General features: G+C 42.8%; 1 protein-coding gene across 1 annotated transcript in view; it reads left to right on the top strand.

The window, feature by feature from the left end:
- Positions 1–19,361, top strand: part of LIMK2 (LIM domain kinase 2) — a 73,004-nt gene that overhangs the window by 46,610 nt on the left and 7,033 nt on the right. Inside the window, 5 exon segments of the mRNA XM_040349893.1 lie at positions 12,081–12,209; positions 12,340–12,396; positions 16,297–16,362; positions 16,653–16,827; positions 16,938–16,993. Of these exon segments, the coding sequence (XP_040205827.1) occupies positions 12,081–12,209; positions 12,340–12,396; positions 16,297–16,362; positions 16,653–16,827; positions 16,938–16,993 (483 nt within the window).

Genomic DNA, 19,361 nt, shown 5'->3' with positions numbered 1-19,361 from the left:
GTTTTGTTTTCTTAGTAACCTTAAACTAATTATTTTAACCCCTTCCCGACCGCCGCCTGTACATATACGTCGGCAGAATGGCACGTACAGGCACATTGGCGTACCTGTACGTCCCTGCCTAGACGTGGGTCGGGGGTCCGATCGGGACCCCCCCCGCGACTTGCGGCGGTCGGGTCCCCTCGGGGAGCGATCCGGGACGACGGCGCGGCTATTTGTTTATAGCCGCTCCGTCGCGATCGCTCCCCGGAGCTGAAGAACGGGGAGAGCCGTGTGTAATCACGGCTTCCCCGTGCTTCACTGTGTCGGCGCATCGATCGCGTCATCCCCTTTATAGGGAAGACACGATCAATGACGTCATTACTACAGCCACACCCCCCTACAGTTGTAAACACACACACAGTGTACACCAAATCCTACAGCGCCACCTGTGGTTAACTCCCAAACTGCAACTGTCATTTTCACAATAAAGAATGCAATTTAAATGCATTTTTTGCTGTGAAAATGACAAAAATCCCAAAAATGTGTAAAAATTGTCCGAAGTGTCCGCCATAATGTCGCAGTCACGAAAAAAATCGCTGATCGCCGCCATTAGTAGTAAAAAAAAAAAAATAATAATGCAATAAAACTATCCCCTATTTTGTAAACGCTATAAATTTTGCGCAAACCAATCGATAAACGCTTATTGCGATTTTTTTTTACCAAAAATGGGTACAAGAATTACGTATCGGCCTAAACTGAGGCAAACATTTTTTTTTATATATGTTTTTGGGGGATATTTATTATAGCAAAAAGTAAAAAATATTGCATTTTTTTCAAAATTGTTGCTCTATTTTTGTTTATAGCGCAAAAAATAAAAACCGCCGAGGTGATCAAATACCACCAAAAGAAAGCTCTATTTGTGGGAAAAAAAGGACGCCAATTTTGTTTGGGAGCTACGTCGCACGACCGCGCAATTGTCTGTTAAAGCGACGCAGTCCCAAACTGTAAAAACACCTTGGGTCTTTGGGCAGCAATATGGTCCGGGGCTTAAGTGGTTAAGATGTGATTGCAGACTAAGTGATTGTCCCCTTTAATCGCTACTCTGCAATTCTTTTTAGAACAGGAAAAATATTAAGTGTCAAGACTGTAAGGCGATGCCACTTAAAGAATACTTAAAGTATAACTTCAGGCACAGCTTTTATTAAAAAAATTTTGTGGAGAGGTGTTGGTACACCTGTCAGGTTTTTTTTTTTTTTTTTATTGCAGGTTGTATTCTGATTAGGGAGATTTTTGCCTATTTGCCGTTGTCACAGAAAGTGAAGGAAAATTTTAAATGGTCACCAGAACAGGAACGGAGGGGGAATCTTCAAATGGGGACACCGTTCTGGTGACCCTGGTGGACAACTAGGGGTTCTCTCACTTTGGAGGAATATCCTCTCACTTTTTGTTTTGGCTATGGGACAGGATGTGAAGAAAATTATCCCAATAGAACAAAGATGGCAAAAACAAAAGTGCCAGGTGTCATAACCCCCCCCTTAAAGCGGGGGTTCACCCGTACATAACGCTTTTTTCCCTTAGCTTCATGCTCGTTTTGTCTAGGGGAATCGGCTAGTTGTTTTAAAATATGAGCTGTACTTGCCGTTTACGAGATGCATCTTCTCTGCCGCTTCCGGGTATGGGCTGCGGGACTGGGCGTTCCTATTTTGATTGACAGTCTTCGAGAGGCTTCCGACGGTCGCATCCATCGCGTCACGATTTTCCGAAAGAAGCCGAACGTCGGTGCGCAGTATAGAGCCGCACCGACGTTCGGCGGCTTTCGGCTACTAGTGACGCGATGGATGCGACCGTCGGAAGCCTCTCGGAAGACTGTCAATCAAGAAGGAACGCCCAGTCCCGAAGACCCATACCCGGAAGCGACGGAGAAGATGCATCTCGAAAACGGTAAGTACTGCTCATAACTAGCCGATTCCCCTAGACAAAACGAGCATCCATCTAAGGGGAAAAATTGTTTTATGGGTGAACTCCCGCTTTAAGCCTTATACACACACACACAATGAGAATATTGGATGAATGATCGTCTGTTCTTTTGTTTTTTTCTTTTTGCATGGCTAGCTCGTATCGAAAATGAAGAGGTTCCTAAACTTGTACAACAGAATACAACTTTGGAAGTGATGTCACACATTGTAATTTATTCTTTAATTTCTGCGCATGCATGGTACCAATGGTCACATTATCGTATGATCTCTTCAAAAGCGGTATTTTTCTTCTGATCTTGTGTCATAGACTTGACTCTATCCAAAATGAGTAAAGTTTTTTTGCCTTTAGTTCTTTGACCCGTTCATGCCAACGTAACGCAAATATGCGTCCTTCGGTTTGAAGGGGTTGGGCCAGGGTGATGCCCCGGTACTGATTTTTATGGTCGGCTTTCTTGTAATAACTAATGCGTCTAAGCATGCGCCCAGCTGTTATTACAAGCGGCGTCTCCACCCAAACACCTCTTCCCTCCGCTGCCTTTCACAGAGACCCAACCAATGCCGAAATTGGCTTTGATCGGGTTTTGGATCTAGTAACCTGGAAGCGATGTCATAACATCACTTCCGGTTTATTAAGAACTTAAAGGCACCAGATTTAAAAAAAAATGACAGTATTCAAAACAGCCAAACTTGACGTTTTGAATGCTTTTAAGTGCAAAGTAGGAAATCCCTCCATAAAGAGTGCCTGTCACTACCTAATACTGTCTCAAGAGATGTTCACATTTTTTGTGAGCAATAAAAGTGTTTAAATAAAACATTTTTAAAAAGGGACAGTGTAAACATAATTATTTTTTTTTTTTTTAACCGATCCATCCCTCCGTGCTCGCGCGCATAAGCGAACGCGCTCACATAAGTTGCGCCCGCAAATGTAAACCGTGTTTAAACCACACAAGCAAGGTATCGCAACGATTGTTAGAGCGAGAGCATTCTTTTTAGGGGTTGACCTCCTCTGTAACTCTAAACAGGTAACCTGTATAAACTTTTAAAGCATCACCTATGGAGATTTTTAAGTACTGCAGTTTTCCGCCATTCCACGAGTGTGCGCAATTTTAAAGCATGACATGTTGGATTACTCGGCCTAACATCTTTCACATTATACAAAAAAATGGGCCAACTACTGTTTTTTTTATTATTCATGAAAGTGTATTTATTCCAAAATTGCATTTGAAAGGCCGTTGCGCAAATACAGTGTGACATAAAATATTGCAACAATCAACATTTTATTCTCTAGGGTATCTGCTAAAAAAAATATATATACAGTATCTCACAAAAGTGAGTACACCCCTTACATTTATGTAAATATTTTATTATATCTTATCATGTGACAACACTGAAGAAATGGCACTTTGCTACAATGTAAAGTAGGGAGTGTACAGCTTGTAGAACAGTGTAAATTTGCTGTCGCCTCAAAATAACTCAACACACAGCTATTAATGTCTAAACCGCTGGCAACAAAAGTGAGTACACCCCTAAGTGAAAATGTCCAAATTGGGCCCAATTAGCCATTTTTCCTCCCCAGGGTCATGTGACTCGATAGTGTTACAAGGTCTTAGGTGTGAATGGGGGAGCAGGTGTGTTAGATTTCATGTTATCGCTCTCACTCATACTGTTCAACATGGCACCTTATGGCAAAAAAAACCTCTGAGGACCTGAGAAAAAAAAATTGTTGCTCTACATAAAGATGGCCAAAGCTATAAGAAGATTGCCAAGACCCTGAAACTCAGCTGCAGCACAGTGGCCAAGACCATACAGTGGTTTAACAGGACATGTTCCACTCAGAACATGCCTCGCCATGGTCGACCAAAGAAGTTGCGTGCACGTGCTTCGCGTCATATCCAGAGGTTGTCTTTGGGAAATAGAAGTATGAGTGCTGCCAGCATTGGTGTAGCGGTTGAAGTAGAGGGTCAGCCCGTCGGTGTACATACCATACGCTGCACACTGCATCAAATTGGTCTGCATGGCTATCATCCCAGAAGGAAGCCTCTTTTGCTGAAGACAAGCGGACTAAGGACATGGATTACTGGAACCATGTCCTGTGATCTGATGAGACCAAGATAAACTTTTTTTGGTTCAGATGGTGTCAAGTGTGTGTGGTGGCAACCAGGCGAGGAATACAAAGACAAGTGTGTATTGTCTACAGTCAAGCATGGTGGTGGGAGTGTCATGGTCTGGGGCTGCATGAGTGCTGCTCGCACTGGGGAGCTACAGTTCATTAAGGGAACCATGAATGCCAACATGTACTGTGACATACTGAAGCAGAGCATGATCCCCTCCCTTTGGAGACTGGGCCGCAGGGCATTATTCCAACATAACGACCCCAAGCACACCTCCAAGGTGACCACTGCCTTGCTAAAGAAGCTGAGGGTAAAGGTGATGGATTGACCAAGCATGTCTCCAGACCTAAACCCTATTGAGCATCTGTGGGGCATCCTCAAACGGAAGGTGGAGGAGTGTAAAGGTCTCTGACATCCACCAGCTCCGTGATGTCATCATGGAGGAGTGGAAGAAGTCTCCAGTGGCAACCTGTGAAGCTCTGGTTAACTCCTTGCCCAAGAGGGTTATGGTAGTGCTGGAAAATAATGGTGGCCACACAAAAAATGACACTTTTTGGGCCCAATTTGGACATTTTCACTTAGAGGTGTACCCACTTTTTTTGTTGCCAGCGATTTAGACATTAATGGCTGTGTGTTATTTTAAGGGGACAGCAAATTTACACTGTTATACAAGCTGTACACTCACTACTTTACATTGTAGCAAAGTGTCATTTCTTCAGTGTTCATATATTTCAAAAATATGAGAGATGTACGCACTTTTGTGAGATACTGTATATAATGTTTGGGGATTCTAAATAATTTTCTAGCAAAAAATACAGATTTTTAACTTGTAGGCAACACATGTCAGAAAAAGGCTTTGGCATGAAGAGGTAAACCCTGCAATAATAACTCAAAGTGTGCCCTCATTAAAAAAAACTATAACATTTCCTTTTAAATGGCACTTTGAACAGTATGTTCCCAAGGCTTTTAGATAAAGAAACTAAATATTACTTTATTCTGTTTGTTGTCACAATCTTTTTATTTGATTACCCTTGATAAGAGGTTGTGCCATTGACCTGCCTGAGCATACATGGTGTAAGGGCTTGTTGACACCATGTCCATTGAGCTGGCTTTTTATGTACACCACAGCAAATATATGGTGTGAACAGCAGCAACTCTACTTTTAAGGGAGGAATTTGGTTTTCCCTGGAGATATGCTTTAAACCTGTGGAGGACATTTATCATCACTTGAGTCTTCTTGGGAGCTTCTGCAGTGGGTGTGCCACCTCTCTTGTTACAGGGTAGATTTAGACTTGCGTCTAAATCTCCCTTGCCTCTGAGGCCCGAACCAGGCTCAGATCGAGATGCCGAGGCTGACGGGCAGAGAAAAAGCAGTGTGACTTCTCATCGTCAGCAGGTGTGAAATTCCTGGGAAGTGACATCGCCCATAGACTTGATATAGGGGCTTTAGTTGTCGGCTGCCTCTTACACTGCGTCGCTGACAGCTCAGCATGGGACCGGACCAGAGCGGCTACACAACCAGTAAGTACAGCGTTTTTTTTTTTTTTTTTTGGACTAGATCGATTTAAGTTGGTGAGGAAGTGATGTGACTTCTCCTCCTCGCCCGTTTTTACCAACAAATGTGCTGCCACCATGTGCGTTTGCCGTGCCACCCCATTGACTCGAATGTGTAGCGTTTTGGAGGCTTAACGCCTGCCAATCGCTACCGGTTGGGTCAACTCCCCCCACCCACCTTCCACTTTAATAATTGCTACTTTTATTTGGGGGAGGGGGGGGGTTGCAAGCAGGTATCTGGTTTTGACAGATGCCCGCTCCCACTTCTGGTCCTACCTCCTTCTTCTGCAGTCTCCTGGGACACATCGCAGGTCCCGGAGGAGTGCAGAACCATTCATAAAGCGCAGCTCGGCTCGCGCAGCACAGCTCTCGCATGCACAGTGGGAAGCCGGCTGGTTTCCCTTGAATAAGGTGCCGGCACCTGAAGCTGATTGAAGAATCAGCTCAAGTGAGGACAGCGCTGGATCCGTGTCCTTAAAAGTCAGCAGCTACAGTATTTGTTCACTTTTTTAATTTTGTGGGGGAAGACTGGAGCTCCTATTTAGGTTTTAATTGTGCAAGTGGTGCGCATCCTTTGTGTTCTCTTTTTTTATTTTACTGCAATTGGCCCCTGTCATCCACTGGCCCTCTTTTATTTATTGAAAGTTCACTTACTGGCCAACAAGAACACAGAACACCTCCCCCTTATGTTATGGAAACGGGACAGGTGGTAGGCGGATTGGTGGAGCTTTGTGCTCTAGGTAATTGGAGTTGCTCTATACTAAAAAGTCATGGCTGCCATTGCAGACCAGCTCCTGAGAATGTTAAATGCATGGCTGTGTTTGACTTCATTATGTTCCAGTTACGGTCCGGGAACAAAATAAGCTGGAAATGGGTGTCGGATTTACTTATCACTATACTTGCCTATATACAGTGCCTTGAAAAAGTATTCATACCCCTTGAAGTTTTCCACATTTTGTCATGTTACAACCAAAAACGTAAATGGATTTTATGTGATCGTCCAACACAGTGGTGCATAATTGTGAAGTGGAAGAAAAATTATAAATGGTTTTCAAAATTTTACAAATATATGAAAAGTGTGGCATGCATTTGTATTGTGCCCCCTTTACTCTGATACCCCTAACTAAAATCTAGTGGAACGAAGTGCCTTCAGAAGTTGCCTAATTAGTAAATGGAGTCCACATGTGTCATTTATTCTGAGTATAAATACAGCTGTTCTGTGAAGCCCTCTGAGGTTTGTTAGAGAACCTCATTGTACAAACCGCATCACGAAGACCAAGGAACACACCAGGCAGGTCAGGGATAAAGTTGTGAGCAGGGTTAGGTTATAAAAAACATATCCTGAACTATGAACATCTCACAAAGTACTGTTCAATCCATCAATTGCAAATGGAAAAAGTATGGCACAACTGCAAACCTACCAAGACATGGCTGTCCACCTAAACTGACAGGCCGGGCAAGGAGAGTATTAATCAGAGAAGCAGCCAAGAGGCCCATGCTAACTCTGGAGGACCTGCAGAGATCCACAGCTCAGGTGGGAGAATCTGTCTGCAGAACAACTATTCATCGTGCACTCCACAAATCTGGCCTTTATGGAAGAGTGGCAAAAAGAAAGCCATAAGAAGTCCCGTTTGCAGTTTGCGAGAAGCCATGTGGGGGACACGGCAAACTTGTGGAAGAAGGTGCTCTGGTCAGATGAGACCAAAATTGAACTTTTTGGCCTAAAAGCAGAATGCTATGTGTGGCCGAAAACTAACACTGCACATCACCCTGAACACACCATCCCCACCGTGAAACATGTTGGTCGCAGCATCATGTTGTGGGAATGTTTTCTTCAGCAGGGACAGGGTTGATAGTTACATAGTTAGTCAGGTTGAAAAAAGATAAGTCCATCCAGTTCAACCATAAAAATCGATCCGCCTGAGTTCTTCTCAAAAGGATGCGTTGGTAGATCACTACTCCACAGCAAGAGGTCTCCGGCATCAGGTTCCCCACAGTTTCAGACGTCAGCTGGGTGGCCTCTCCGGTCTCCTGGAACACGAGCTGGGTATGGTGGTCTTGCTTCCTTCTGGATGGCTGGTCTCTCGGAGGAGTTAGGCCCAGGCTTCAGGCCTAGCAGTATGGCGGTGCTGTCCTCCACAGCTCCGCAGAGGAGAAAATGCAGGTCCCGAGAGAGAGAGATCAGCCCCCTCCCTTTCCTTAAGTAACCTCCCCCATAAGTCTGTGCGGAGGTGTAGCATGTTCTAATAACGCAGGGCATTGTGGGATGTGTAGTCTGTTTCTCCTAAGAGTCAATGGAGTCCATATCTCCCACTACTTGCAGTCCCACAATGCATAACTTCTTAAAGGTATCTTACATATTTACAAGCGTGAATAAAGTTCCAGAGGGAATCCAGGCCTGTCATTATACTCTGACAGGGTGACCCCGCTACAATCGGATATTCCAACTGTGTATATGCCCAATCAGACTTTTTCCGTCTGAAATTCCGACATGTTCTCTCTTTTTCAGATGGAAAAAATTCCTATCAGATAATTTGTTCGTCTCTATGGAATTCCAACATGCTAAAAAACACGCATGCTCAGAATCAAGTTGACGCATGCTCAGAAGCATTGAACTTAATTTTTCTCGGGTTGTTCGCCACCGCGTTCTTGACGGTCGAAATTTGGTGTGACCGCGTGTATGCAAGACGGCTTGAGCGGAATTCCGTCTGAAAAACCATCCGAGTTTATTCAGATGGAAAAAACGGTCGTGTGTACAGGGCATTAGAGTCTGCAAAAGACTTGAGACTGGGGTGGAGGTTCACCTTTCAGCAGGATAACGACCCTAAACATACAGCCAGAGCTACAATGGAATAGTTTTAAATCAAAAAATATTCATGTGTTTTGAATGGCCCAGTCAAAGTCCAGACCTAAATCCAATTGAGAATCTGTGGCAAGACTTGAAAATTGCTGTTCACAGACGCTCTCCATCCAATCTGACAGATCTGAGCTATTTTGCAAAGAAGAATGGGCAAAAATGTCACTCTCTAGATGTGCAAAGCTGGTAGAGACGTGACCAAAAAGACCAAAAATGCACACCACACTTTTCACCTATTTTATTTGTAAAAAATGTTGAAAACCATTTTTATAATTTTCCTTCCACTGCACAATTATGTCACTTTGTGTTGGTCTATCACATAAAATCCCAATAAAATAAATTAAAATTTCATGAGGTACTGCGTTTTAACTTTTTTAAGGCATTGTATCAAAATGCAGGCTAGGGAACTGGCATTCTCAGAGAAGAGAACAATAATGGCAACCACTAATAATTTCTTAAGCCAGTGTTTTCCATTTTTAAATTGAAGGCAATTGAACAAAGGAGTTATAAGCAGAAACCTTTTGCATTCTAGATAGCTAGAATGGAGGAGGAGTTTACTTTTAGGGCCCTTTCACACTGGTGCGTTTTTGCGGTAAAAATATCGCTATTAAAACGCTCCCCATGCCCCCGCCATTGAAATGAATTAAAAACCGCGGTAAAAATGGAGCGTTAAAATCGCGGTAAAACACTGCGATTTTAGCGCGTTTTTAATTCATTTCAATGGAGAGGGGCATGGGGAGGGTTTTAATAGCGCTATTTTTACGGCAAAAACGCAAAAGGAAAAATACCCCCTTTTTTTTAATTGTTTTTGTTTTAACTGTAACATGATTTAGATTAAACTATTCTACAATGACACTATTAAGAATTGCCTTTCCACTTTACTGTAAAAAAAAAAAGAATTGCCTTTCCATTTCAGTCTGCACCCAGCAATTTTTTTAAACTGCCAGAAAATTCAGATTTCTTCTCCTTGGAAACATTAAAGTGGTAGTTTGCAGATGAAACGTTCAGTCCCCTTGCTCTTGTAATTTACTCCCCATGGGCACAGACCTTGAGCTCAGCTTACCGGCATTTCCAGCATGGTACTGCATTTTATCTAGGGGATATACTGGCAGGCTGCTGGACTTTTAAAAGCAGGGCCAGCGCTACCATAAGGCAGCTCCGGCAGCTGCATTAGGACGCCAGGATGGAGGGGGTGGTAACATGCCGCTTCTCCTTTGTAGACAAACATCCTTAGACTGGCCCTGACAGCCTGTAATGACAGGGCAAGTGGGCAGGTTAGGCCCTCCCTGTGTACAGGTCCTCTGAGAACTACGCTATAACAAACTCATGCATCGCCCATGGAAGATACTCTTGCCTTCTGCACATCCTGTGTTAGAGCGCTGACAGGTGGGCATGGTCATCGACAGGGAAGCCAGCTCACAGTTTAGACCAGGGACCAATGAGCTGCGGGCTACCGGGTTGACGGGCAGGGGAAGCCCCCCCCCCCCCCCATGTGTTGTGTTGTTTCATCCAGCAGAGGCTGCTCAGGGTGCCAGTGGTGACTGCGGTTGGAGGGGCAGACATTACAAGTTATCTGAGATCAAACACAGGAGTGCTCTGGATACAGCAGTATGCGGTATGTCAGACTGTCTGGGTATTGCACACATTGAATGGCAGTGAAAGAAGCAGACCAAAGCTGCCTGTGGCCTCCTGTACATAGAGAGGGGAGGGGGGTGACAGCTGGGGACCATCTCCTGATGTCATATGTGTGTGTGTGTGTGCGTTTGTGAGCACAGCACCGACCCCATGGCATTGTATAATGGTGGCCATACACGCTTCCATCAATTATAAATATATATATATATATATATATATATATATATAAGGGCTGTGCAAATTAACTTTTAATTAATCGATTAATCTTTAATTTTTTTGATCGATCAAAATCTTTTTGATCGATTTTTTTTTTTTTTTTTTTTTTTTTTAATTCTTTTGATTGGTACTCACCTCTCCGCCGGCTTCTGGGCCTTCAGGCAGTTCCGTCAGAGATCTGGTGACGTCACGGACACCGGCGGGGCTTGCCGTGTCCATCTGAAGGGCTCCTTTGCTGTGCCTTCATATCTGCATGCCGGCGGGACCTTACTATTTGCCACACGCAAGGGCTGTTATCACTTCCCTCTATCAACCTGGGATTCTACAACCATCCACTGGGAGTTGTGATAGTTCCCTTCATGGGACATCTACATGCCGATAGACTGATGTTAACCCCTCCTCATCTTGAGTCAGCAGTGGAATCGTTGTACACATTTTTATACCAGTATCATACTTAGCTACATGTTTTTATGACTACTTTTGGTACCGTTTGGTATTACTCGCACCATTTTTACAGTTTATGTAGCTACATCGATGTTATCTCTTTATCTCCAAGGAGATCAGCTAAAAGTAGTTGGATCTGTATGTGCGTTATAATTAATCGAAATTGGTCAATTAATCGATAAAAAAATTTTTTTGATCAGTAACAGCCCTATATATCTTCTCTGATCCTTCTCCATCCATCCATAATTAATCTATAGTGACCCATTTAGTCTTCGGTTGGTGGACAGGGAAGATTCCCATCCATAATCAGAAAATACGAATGTAAATCATTAATCGCATCTCTGTATCAGCCATACAATCTCATATCCCGATTGATCAATACTCAGTCAGATTCACAAATAAAGTACCACAGCGCTGCCGATCAATGAAACACATTCAATACCTTTCCATTCTGGCTGGTTAACTCGGTTTGATCCAGATTCGATCTAGATCGATGAGAAGGGAAGTCATGTCTGTTTTTAATTGTATGGCAATTCGATCATTCTAAGTACTATTACAAATAGCACCTGTAAAGTGCCTGAAAACTGTCTCCCATTCATTGCAATGGGTGCTTTCACACTGGGGTAGTGCACTTGTGGAATGTTATAAAATGTCCTGCAAGCAGCATCTTTGGGGCATACAGCACTCCCAAAACACCCCCTGCCCATTGTAATGAATGGGCATCGCTTCGGAAGTGCCACAATACTGGAATTTTTAACCCCCTCCTTTTGGGGTTAAAAGCGTCCCGCTAGCGGCCGAAAAGCGCCACAGCGGTAAAGAGCTGCTGAAATGAGCAGTACTTTACTGCTAATGCATGGGCGGCCACAATGTGAAAGCACGTCAGTCAAATAGTAAAATGTAATCTATGACCATAATTACAATAGCACAGCTTTGCTTTGTGTGTGCATACGTATTTATTTTTTCGTTCTGGGGGTGGACGCAAAAATGCACTTTCGCCTATGTAGACAAAAATCCTTGCACCGGCCCTGCTTAAAACCATTAGTGTTTCTAATTCCAAAATGTTAAACTTACCATGTGATTATACTAACCAGACCCCTACACTTCTTACTTTCATGTAGAACAAAGCACAGTAACGTTTGATAAACTTGAAACTTGGAGAATTTAACTTTTATTATCGTTTGACTCCTAAATGAAGATATGACTCCTAAATCAAGATATACACATTTCAAAATCTGCACATTTTGATGCAGGCATAAAATATTCCACCATGCAAGTCACTGAGTTTGCTTTGTATTTTTTTGTTAAAAGGTAAAGGTCATGCGTTCTCTGGATCATCCCAATGTGCTGCGTTTTATTGGAGTTCTGTATAAGGATCGGAGATTAAATCTGCTAACCGAATACATTGAATGTGGAACCTTGAAGGACTTCCTTAGAGCGGTGAGAATGGGAGAGATTGCATTAAGCGTGGTCATAATCTGTAATAAGTGGACTGATTTGCTATACAAATCTATAAATGGTACAAATTTGACAAGTTTCTGTTTTTGTCTTCTTGTCCTATCCTTTGTAGGAAACATGCCCTTGGCAACAAAAGGTGTCATTTTCTAAGGACATTGCATGTGGAATGGTAAGTTGAAAAGGGATTATGTGTAGTGTTTGTAAAAATGTTATCAACAGTTCACATAATTTTGTAAGTTTGCCCACTTACATGGATATGAAGGGTCTATAATTTGTTATCATAGGTGTATTTTAAATGATAGAGGCAGAATATCAACCAAATATCCAGAAAAAACACACAATAAAAATGTTATACCTTGAGTTGCAGTTCAGTGAGTAAAATAAGTATTTGATCCCCTACCAACCAACAATAATTATGGTTCCCACAGACTGCCTACAGCAGTCTATGTGCTCATGTGGTACACAGATTAGTCCTGTCAATTTTAAGAAGGTGATCCTAGTGACAACTCGTTATGTGTATATAAGACACCTGTCCACAGAATCTTTTTCTTCCATTCAAACCTCATCATCATCGGAAGACCAAATGGCTGTCAAAAGATGTCGGGGACAAGATTGTGGACCTGCACAAGGCTGGAATGGGCTACAAGACCATCAGCTAGAAGGTTGGTGAGAAGGAGACAACTGTTGGAGTGATTTTGCGCAAATGGAAGAAAATAACCACCAATCACCCTCAGTCTGGAGCTCAATGCAAGATTTCGCCTCATGGGGTATGGATGATCATGAGAAAAGTGAGGGATCAGCCCAGAACTACACGGGAGGAGCTTGTGAATGATCTCAGGGCAGTTGGGACTACAGTCATCAAACAATCCATTGTCAACACAATACGCCACCATGGATTGAAATCCTGCAGCTCCAACAAGGTCACCCTCCACAAGAAGACACATGTACAGGCCCATCTGAAGTTTGCCAATGAATGTCTAAATGATTCGGAGAATGATTGGGAGAAAATGCTGTGGTAAAATGAGACCAAAATTGAGCTATGTGGCATTGACTCGACTCGCCGCGTTTGGAGAAAGGAAAATACTGACTATGACTCTAAGAACACCATCCCTACAGTCAAGCACGGAGGTGGAAACATTATGCTTTGGGGCTGTTTCTCTTCTAAAGGTACAGGCTGACTTTGCCGCATTGAGGTGTCAGTGGACGGGGCCATGTATTGTAAAATCTTGGATGAGGACCTTCTTCCCTCTTCCAGAACACTGATAATGGGGTGTGAATAGGTCTTCCAGCAGGACAATGATCCAAAACATACCACCAAAGCAACTAATTAGCGGCTTAAGAAGAAGAACATTAAGGTTATAGAGTGGCCTAGCCAGTCTCCAGACCTTAATCCTATAGAAAATGTATGGAGGGAACCAAAACTTCCAGTTGCCAAGCGACAGCCAAGAAACCTTAAGGATTTGGAGAAGATCTGTAAAGAAGAGGGGACCAAAATCCCTCCCGAGATGTGTGCAAATCTGGTAATCAACTATGAGAAACGTCTCGCCTCTGTGCTTGCCAGCAAGGGTTTCTCCACCAGGTACAAAGTCATGTTTTCCTTGGGGATCAAATACTTATGTTACTCACTGAACTGCAACTCCATTTATAACTGGATTTGTTGGTTGATATTCTGTCTATTATTTAAAATACACCTATGATAAAAAAAAATTTAGACCCTCCATTTCTTTGTAAGTGGGCAAACTTACAAAATCTGCAGGGGATCAAATAATAGGAAGAGGCAAGACACCAGAGGGAACAGGTTTAAGCTGGTTATACAATTCATTTTTTATTCAATTTCCATTAGATTTACCATCAACTATGTAGTGCGATGGCCTCTCTTCTCTTTTATACTCAGTTGTAACATGATGCTACTCTTATATCATGCCAAAATGTATTAACCGGTTAACGCCCGCCGCATATACATATACGTCCACAGAATGGCACGTACAGGCATATGGGCGTACATGTACGTCCCCGCCTTTCCGCGGGTCGGAGGTCCGATCGGGACCCCCCCAGTACATGCATGGGTCGGTAACCCGCGGTGAGCGATCTGGGACGAGGGCGCGGCTATTCGTTTCTAGCCGCCCCCTCGCGATCGCTCCCCGGAGCTGAAGAACAGGGAGAGACGTATGTAAACACGGCTTCCCCGTGCTTCACTGTGGCGGCTGCATCGATCGAGTGATCCCTTTTATAGGGAGACGCGATCGATGACGTCAGACCTACAGCCACACCCCCCTACAGTTGTAAACACACACTAGGTGAACCCTAACTCCTACAGCACCCCCTGTGGTTAACTCCCAAACTGCAACTGTCATTTTCACAATAAACAATGCAATTTAAATGCATTTTTTGCTGTGAAAATGACAATGGTCCCAAAAATTTGTCAAAATTGTCCGACGTGTCCGCCATAATGTCGCAGTCACGAAAAAACCCGCTTTTTTACCAAAAATAGGTAGAAGAATACGTATCGGCCTAAACTGAGGGGAAAAAAAATTGTAATATATGTTTTTGGGGGATATTTATTATAGCAAAAAGTAAAAAATATTGAATTTTTTTTCAAATTGTCGCTCTATTTTTGTTTATAGCGCAAAAAATTAAAAACGCAGAGGTGATCAAATACCACCAAAAGAAATCTTTATTTGTGGGGGAAAAAGGACGCCAATTTTGTTTGGGAACCATGTCGCACGACCGCGCAATTGTCTGTTAAATCGACGCAGTGCCGAATCGCAAAACCTGGCCTGGGCATTTAGCTGCCTAAAGGTCCGGGGCTTAAGTGGTTAAAACACTTTGCTTGTCTTGCAAAACTCTCAAATCAAGTTACTCTCAAATCAAGGTTTTACTGTATAACATTACACATTGTAAATACTTTTTTTTTTTTTTTTTACTTAAGTGGTCACATAATCTTTGTTCTCAGCTGCATAAGAGGCTTAGAGAGATGGAGGTGGAGATTTCATGTGGATGTGTCAGGAGGCAGAGATACGCTGATCTTCCCAATAAATGGCTGTGCAGGGAGCGTGTCAGCACAAGTTTGACTATTGGTACAGCACAGACAGAAAATTGACCATGCTTGAGAAGAACGAGCTTCCATGCCTAGCATGGTCAGTTTGAAATAGGAAAGCAGGGTGACTGTCAGGATCACCAGGTATTTCACACAGCAATTCAAAGAGAACAGGATCCTTTTTGTATTATTGACTACATGGCTATAAAGAGGAAGGCGCTAAAAAGACCAAATTAGAGATGAAGTATTAGTGAATACATTATACCTAACTAATGGCCTCTTTTACTTGCCTTGGATCAGTAAGTGGCCCATCTTAGGAGATGCACCACTTTTATCTGATTCAGCAGTGCCTCGTAGTGCTTTTAATGTTTGGCTATTTTTTTCTATAAGCTGTGCCAAATTACTGCCATCTTAGAGGTTCAGAGTGCTGTCCTGGCCGATGTGGGCCATAGTTGATGTCATTAAAAGGAGGTATATGTAGGAGGATAAGGGTATACTTGCTGCTTAATTAGGGGTAAATGGGTATAACGTGTGCGTTTTTTTTTTTTTTTTTTTTTTTCTTACATCCCTTTTTTTTTTTTTGCTGGAACTCGCAAGCTTCCTTCATATAGGAACCCTTCTGCATAGAGTAGGACCTAGCGGTCAAACTGACAGCCAAGCCCTTTCGACTACACAGGGAGAGCCAGTTCATATTCTGTATTTTCACTGCAGGTATTATTTATGATGAGAAAGTGGCTGTATTGTTACTTGGGTTTCCAATATAGAAAGCCTAGCACATAAATGTAAATTGCAGAACCTAAAATAAAAAGTTATCTTCGTCCCTTTTAAAGATTTAAAAAGCAGCTACTGAAACATTAAAATCCTTTATCCATCAATGTTTTCACAAACCAAAAAAATCAAAAACCACTATAGTTTTCCTTTTTTATATATCTTTTTTTTTTTCTATTTTTATATATCTTTTTTTTGTTTTCTAAAGTATTCTAATATTTTTTTAACTACTAGCCCTAATTGTCGCCTTTCTTTCTTTTTCAGGCGTATCTTCACTCCATGAGCATAATACATAGAGATCTCAACTCTCACAACTGTCTCATCAAACTGGTATTACTTTTCTACCATAATGCTCATTCACTGCATTCCCTACCTGATCTGATCATATTCCTCTTACTCCTACAACATTCGTGTGCTATAGATCTTGGATTTCTGGTATATAGTCAGGTTGAAAAAAGACACAAGTCCACCTGGTTCAACCATAAAAATAAATAAAATAAAAAAATATCGTACAATCCCATATACCCAATTGGGTATTGGTACTTGCCCACATGGCTTGCTCTGCTCTTGTAAACCAGCTTTTCTCAGCTAGCTGTATTTTTATTTATTTTTTACTGTAGGATGGAACCGTAGTGGTTGCTGACTTTGGACTGTCCAGGCTCATTTTAGAAGAAAAACCCAAACCCCCTCCGGATCGACCTCCCACAAAAAAGAGAACTCTTCGTAAACCAGACCGCAAGAAGCGTTACACAGTGGTGGGCAACCCATACTGGATGGCGCCAGAAATGTTGAATGGTAATACGCTTATATCGAAGGGGTTTTGAGTAGAATTATTACTCTACTCTGAGTGAGGGGCTGATTTAAGAGGCTAGATTTACAGTTAATATTCTGTTATTTCATTCCAGGTAAAATCTATGATGAGAAAGTGGATGTATTTTCATTTGGAATTGTGCTGTGTGAGGTAAGTGGCCCCTAACAGAGCTGGTATTTCTTTCAAGTCTTTGTATCCAAGTCAACACGTAGAGGTCTTTTATTTTATTAAAGCAAAACTCTATACAATTGCCTAATTACAAACGTAAACTACATATAGATCAAGTGTCAAACCCTCCAAAGGATTTGTAATTCTCTTCAGTTAGACCCCTTTCACACTGGGGCGTTTTTCACGCGCTTTAGCGTTAAAAAAACGCGCCTGTAAAGCACCTGAAAGACGCTGCATCTGCAAGGCGCCTGAAAATGCTCCTGTGTGAAAAGGGGTCTTAGCGTTAAAAAAAGCGCCTGAAAGAAGCTGCATCTGCAATCCCAATGGGAAAGCCCGAGTGCTTTCACACTGAGGTGCTGCGCTGCCAGGGCGTCAAAAGTCCTGCAAGCAGCTTCTTTGCAGCGCTTTAGGAGCGTTGAATACGCTCCTAAAGCCCCCTTCCCATTGAAAAAGCTTTTTTTAACCCCAAAGCGCCTAAAAAAATGCCCCAATGTGAAAGGGGTCTTAGTGGCGCTTTACCAGTGTTTTTTGGGCGCTGGCAGTATGAAAGGGCTCTGAAAGCGCTAGGGGCTTTCACATTGGGATTGCAGATGAGGCTTCTTTCAGGTGCTTTACAGGCTTTTTTTTAACGCCAAAGCACCTAAAAAACGCCCCAGTGTGAAAGGGGCCTTAGTATTGTCATTCCGGAAACCCTGTCAGACAGCAAGGCCATGACGTGGGCATTTTTGCAAACTACATTGTGCTGAGAAGTACAGACTGTCTAGAACTCGCCCTACCATTTGTTTGGACAATGAAGGAGCAGCAGGGGCACTGAGAAAATCCTCACTCTACTCTTTTCTCCTGTGAGAAAGCCCAGTGTTGGATGGGCAGCTCTCTGCAATGCAGTAGAGCCGTATTGTCTTACAATACTTGCCTTTCCTCTTTTGGGCTGAGTGCTGCTAGACAAGGGATTGCAGGTGGCCCAAAACAAGGCATTTTGGCTACTTTTTTCAAGCTGTGTGTAAAATAAATTTTTAAAGATTTATAATGAATCTAGAATAAATGATGTGTTTTTTGTTGCATTTGCCTGCTTTAACGAAGTTTGTAGAAGTTTGACTTTCACATTGGAAATTACCTCTCTGTGCTTATGGTTTATAGTGTAATATTTTATCTTTATAGCCCAAAACCACAGAACTGTGTACAATGACCTCTTTTGAGAAGTGGAGTTGTGTTAAGTTAGAAAATACAATAAATACACTATACAATACAATAAATGCACTACTTGCATATGACTTGGGCAGGGTATTTTATTATTTTAACCTCCCTGGCGGTATGATTCTTTCTGGTTTTAGGTGCTAAAAGCGGTACAATTATTTTGCATGAAAATTTGGCGTTTTATATTGTAGGCCTGTAATCCTTAGGAATAACTCACTTAAATCTGTCCAAACAAGAGTCTAGTAGACATCCCGGGTATGATAAAGTTTGAAAAACAAAATCATAAATTATAATATAAATGACTATAAATAATTATAACAAATAATAATGTAATTATAATAAAAATTATTCAATAATGTAATCAAATCAAAATCACTGAAATTTGCTCAGTTGCAGAATTGTCGCTGTCATTACTTTTATTTTTTTATGATGAATTTCCCCACAAATCGCTATTGCTCAATTCTGCAAGTGATTATAATTTATTATCGCTGTTTTCTAGCTGCTCTAAAACCGCTTTTGACATACAGGGACACTTTTGGTTGCTATGTACTAGGGTTGTCCCGATACCGATACTAGTATCGGTATCGGGACCGATTCCGAGTTTTTTCAGCGGTACTCAGACGCCGATACCCTGCCCCGATACACAAATAGAATACTTGCCCCCACCGCCGCAACCGAAGCCGCAATCCGCCGCCGCGATCCGCCGCCGTTACGCCGCATCCCCACTACCGCCGACTGTGTAATACGGGCGGGAACATTACAGCTTTGAATCACTGTAATGATTTGCGCATAGACACTCCCCCTTGCTCGGGTGAACTGTCCAATCCCGAGCAAGGGGGAGTGTCTATACGCAGCGCGGGGCCAATCATTACAGCGATTCAAAGCTGTAACGTTCCCGGTGTATTACACAGTCGGCGGCAGCGGGGATGCAGGTAAGTGGAACATGGCTGGATGACGATGGCTGGATGGGGGGGAGACGATGGCTGGATGGGGGGGAGACGATGGCTGGATGGGGGGGAGACGATGGCTGGATGGGGGGGGAGACGATGGCTGGATGGGGGGGGAGACGATGGCTGGATGGGGGGGGAGACATGGCTGGATGGGGGGGGAGACATGGCTGGATGGGGGGGAGACATGGCTGGATGGGGGGGAGACA

This window comes from Rana temporaria, chromosome 1, assembly GCF_905171775.1.
Source record: "Rana temporaria chromosome 1, aRanTem1.1, whole genome shotgun sequence".
Classification (NCBI taxonomy): Eukaryota; Metazoa; Chordata; class Amphibia; order Anura; family Ranidae; genus Rana; species Rana temporaria.
The sequence above is the reverse complement of the archived record's forward strand: the minus strand, read 5'-3'. Positions and strand labels throughout refer to the sequence as shown.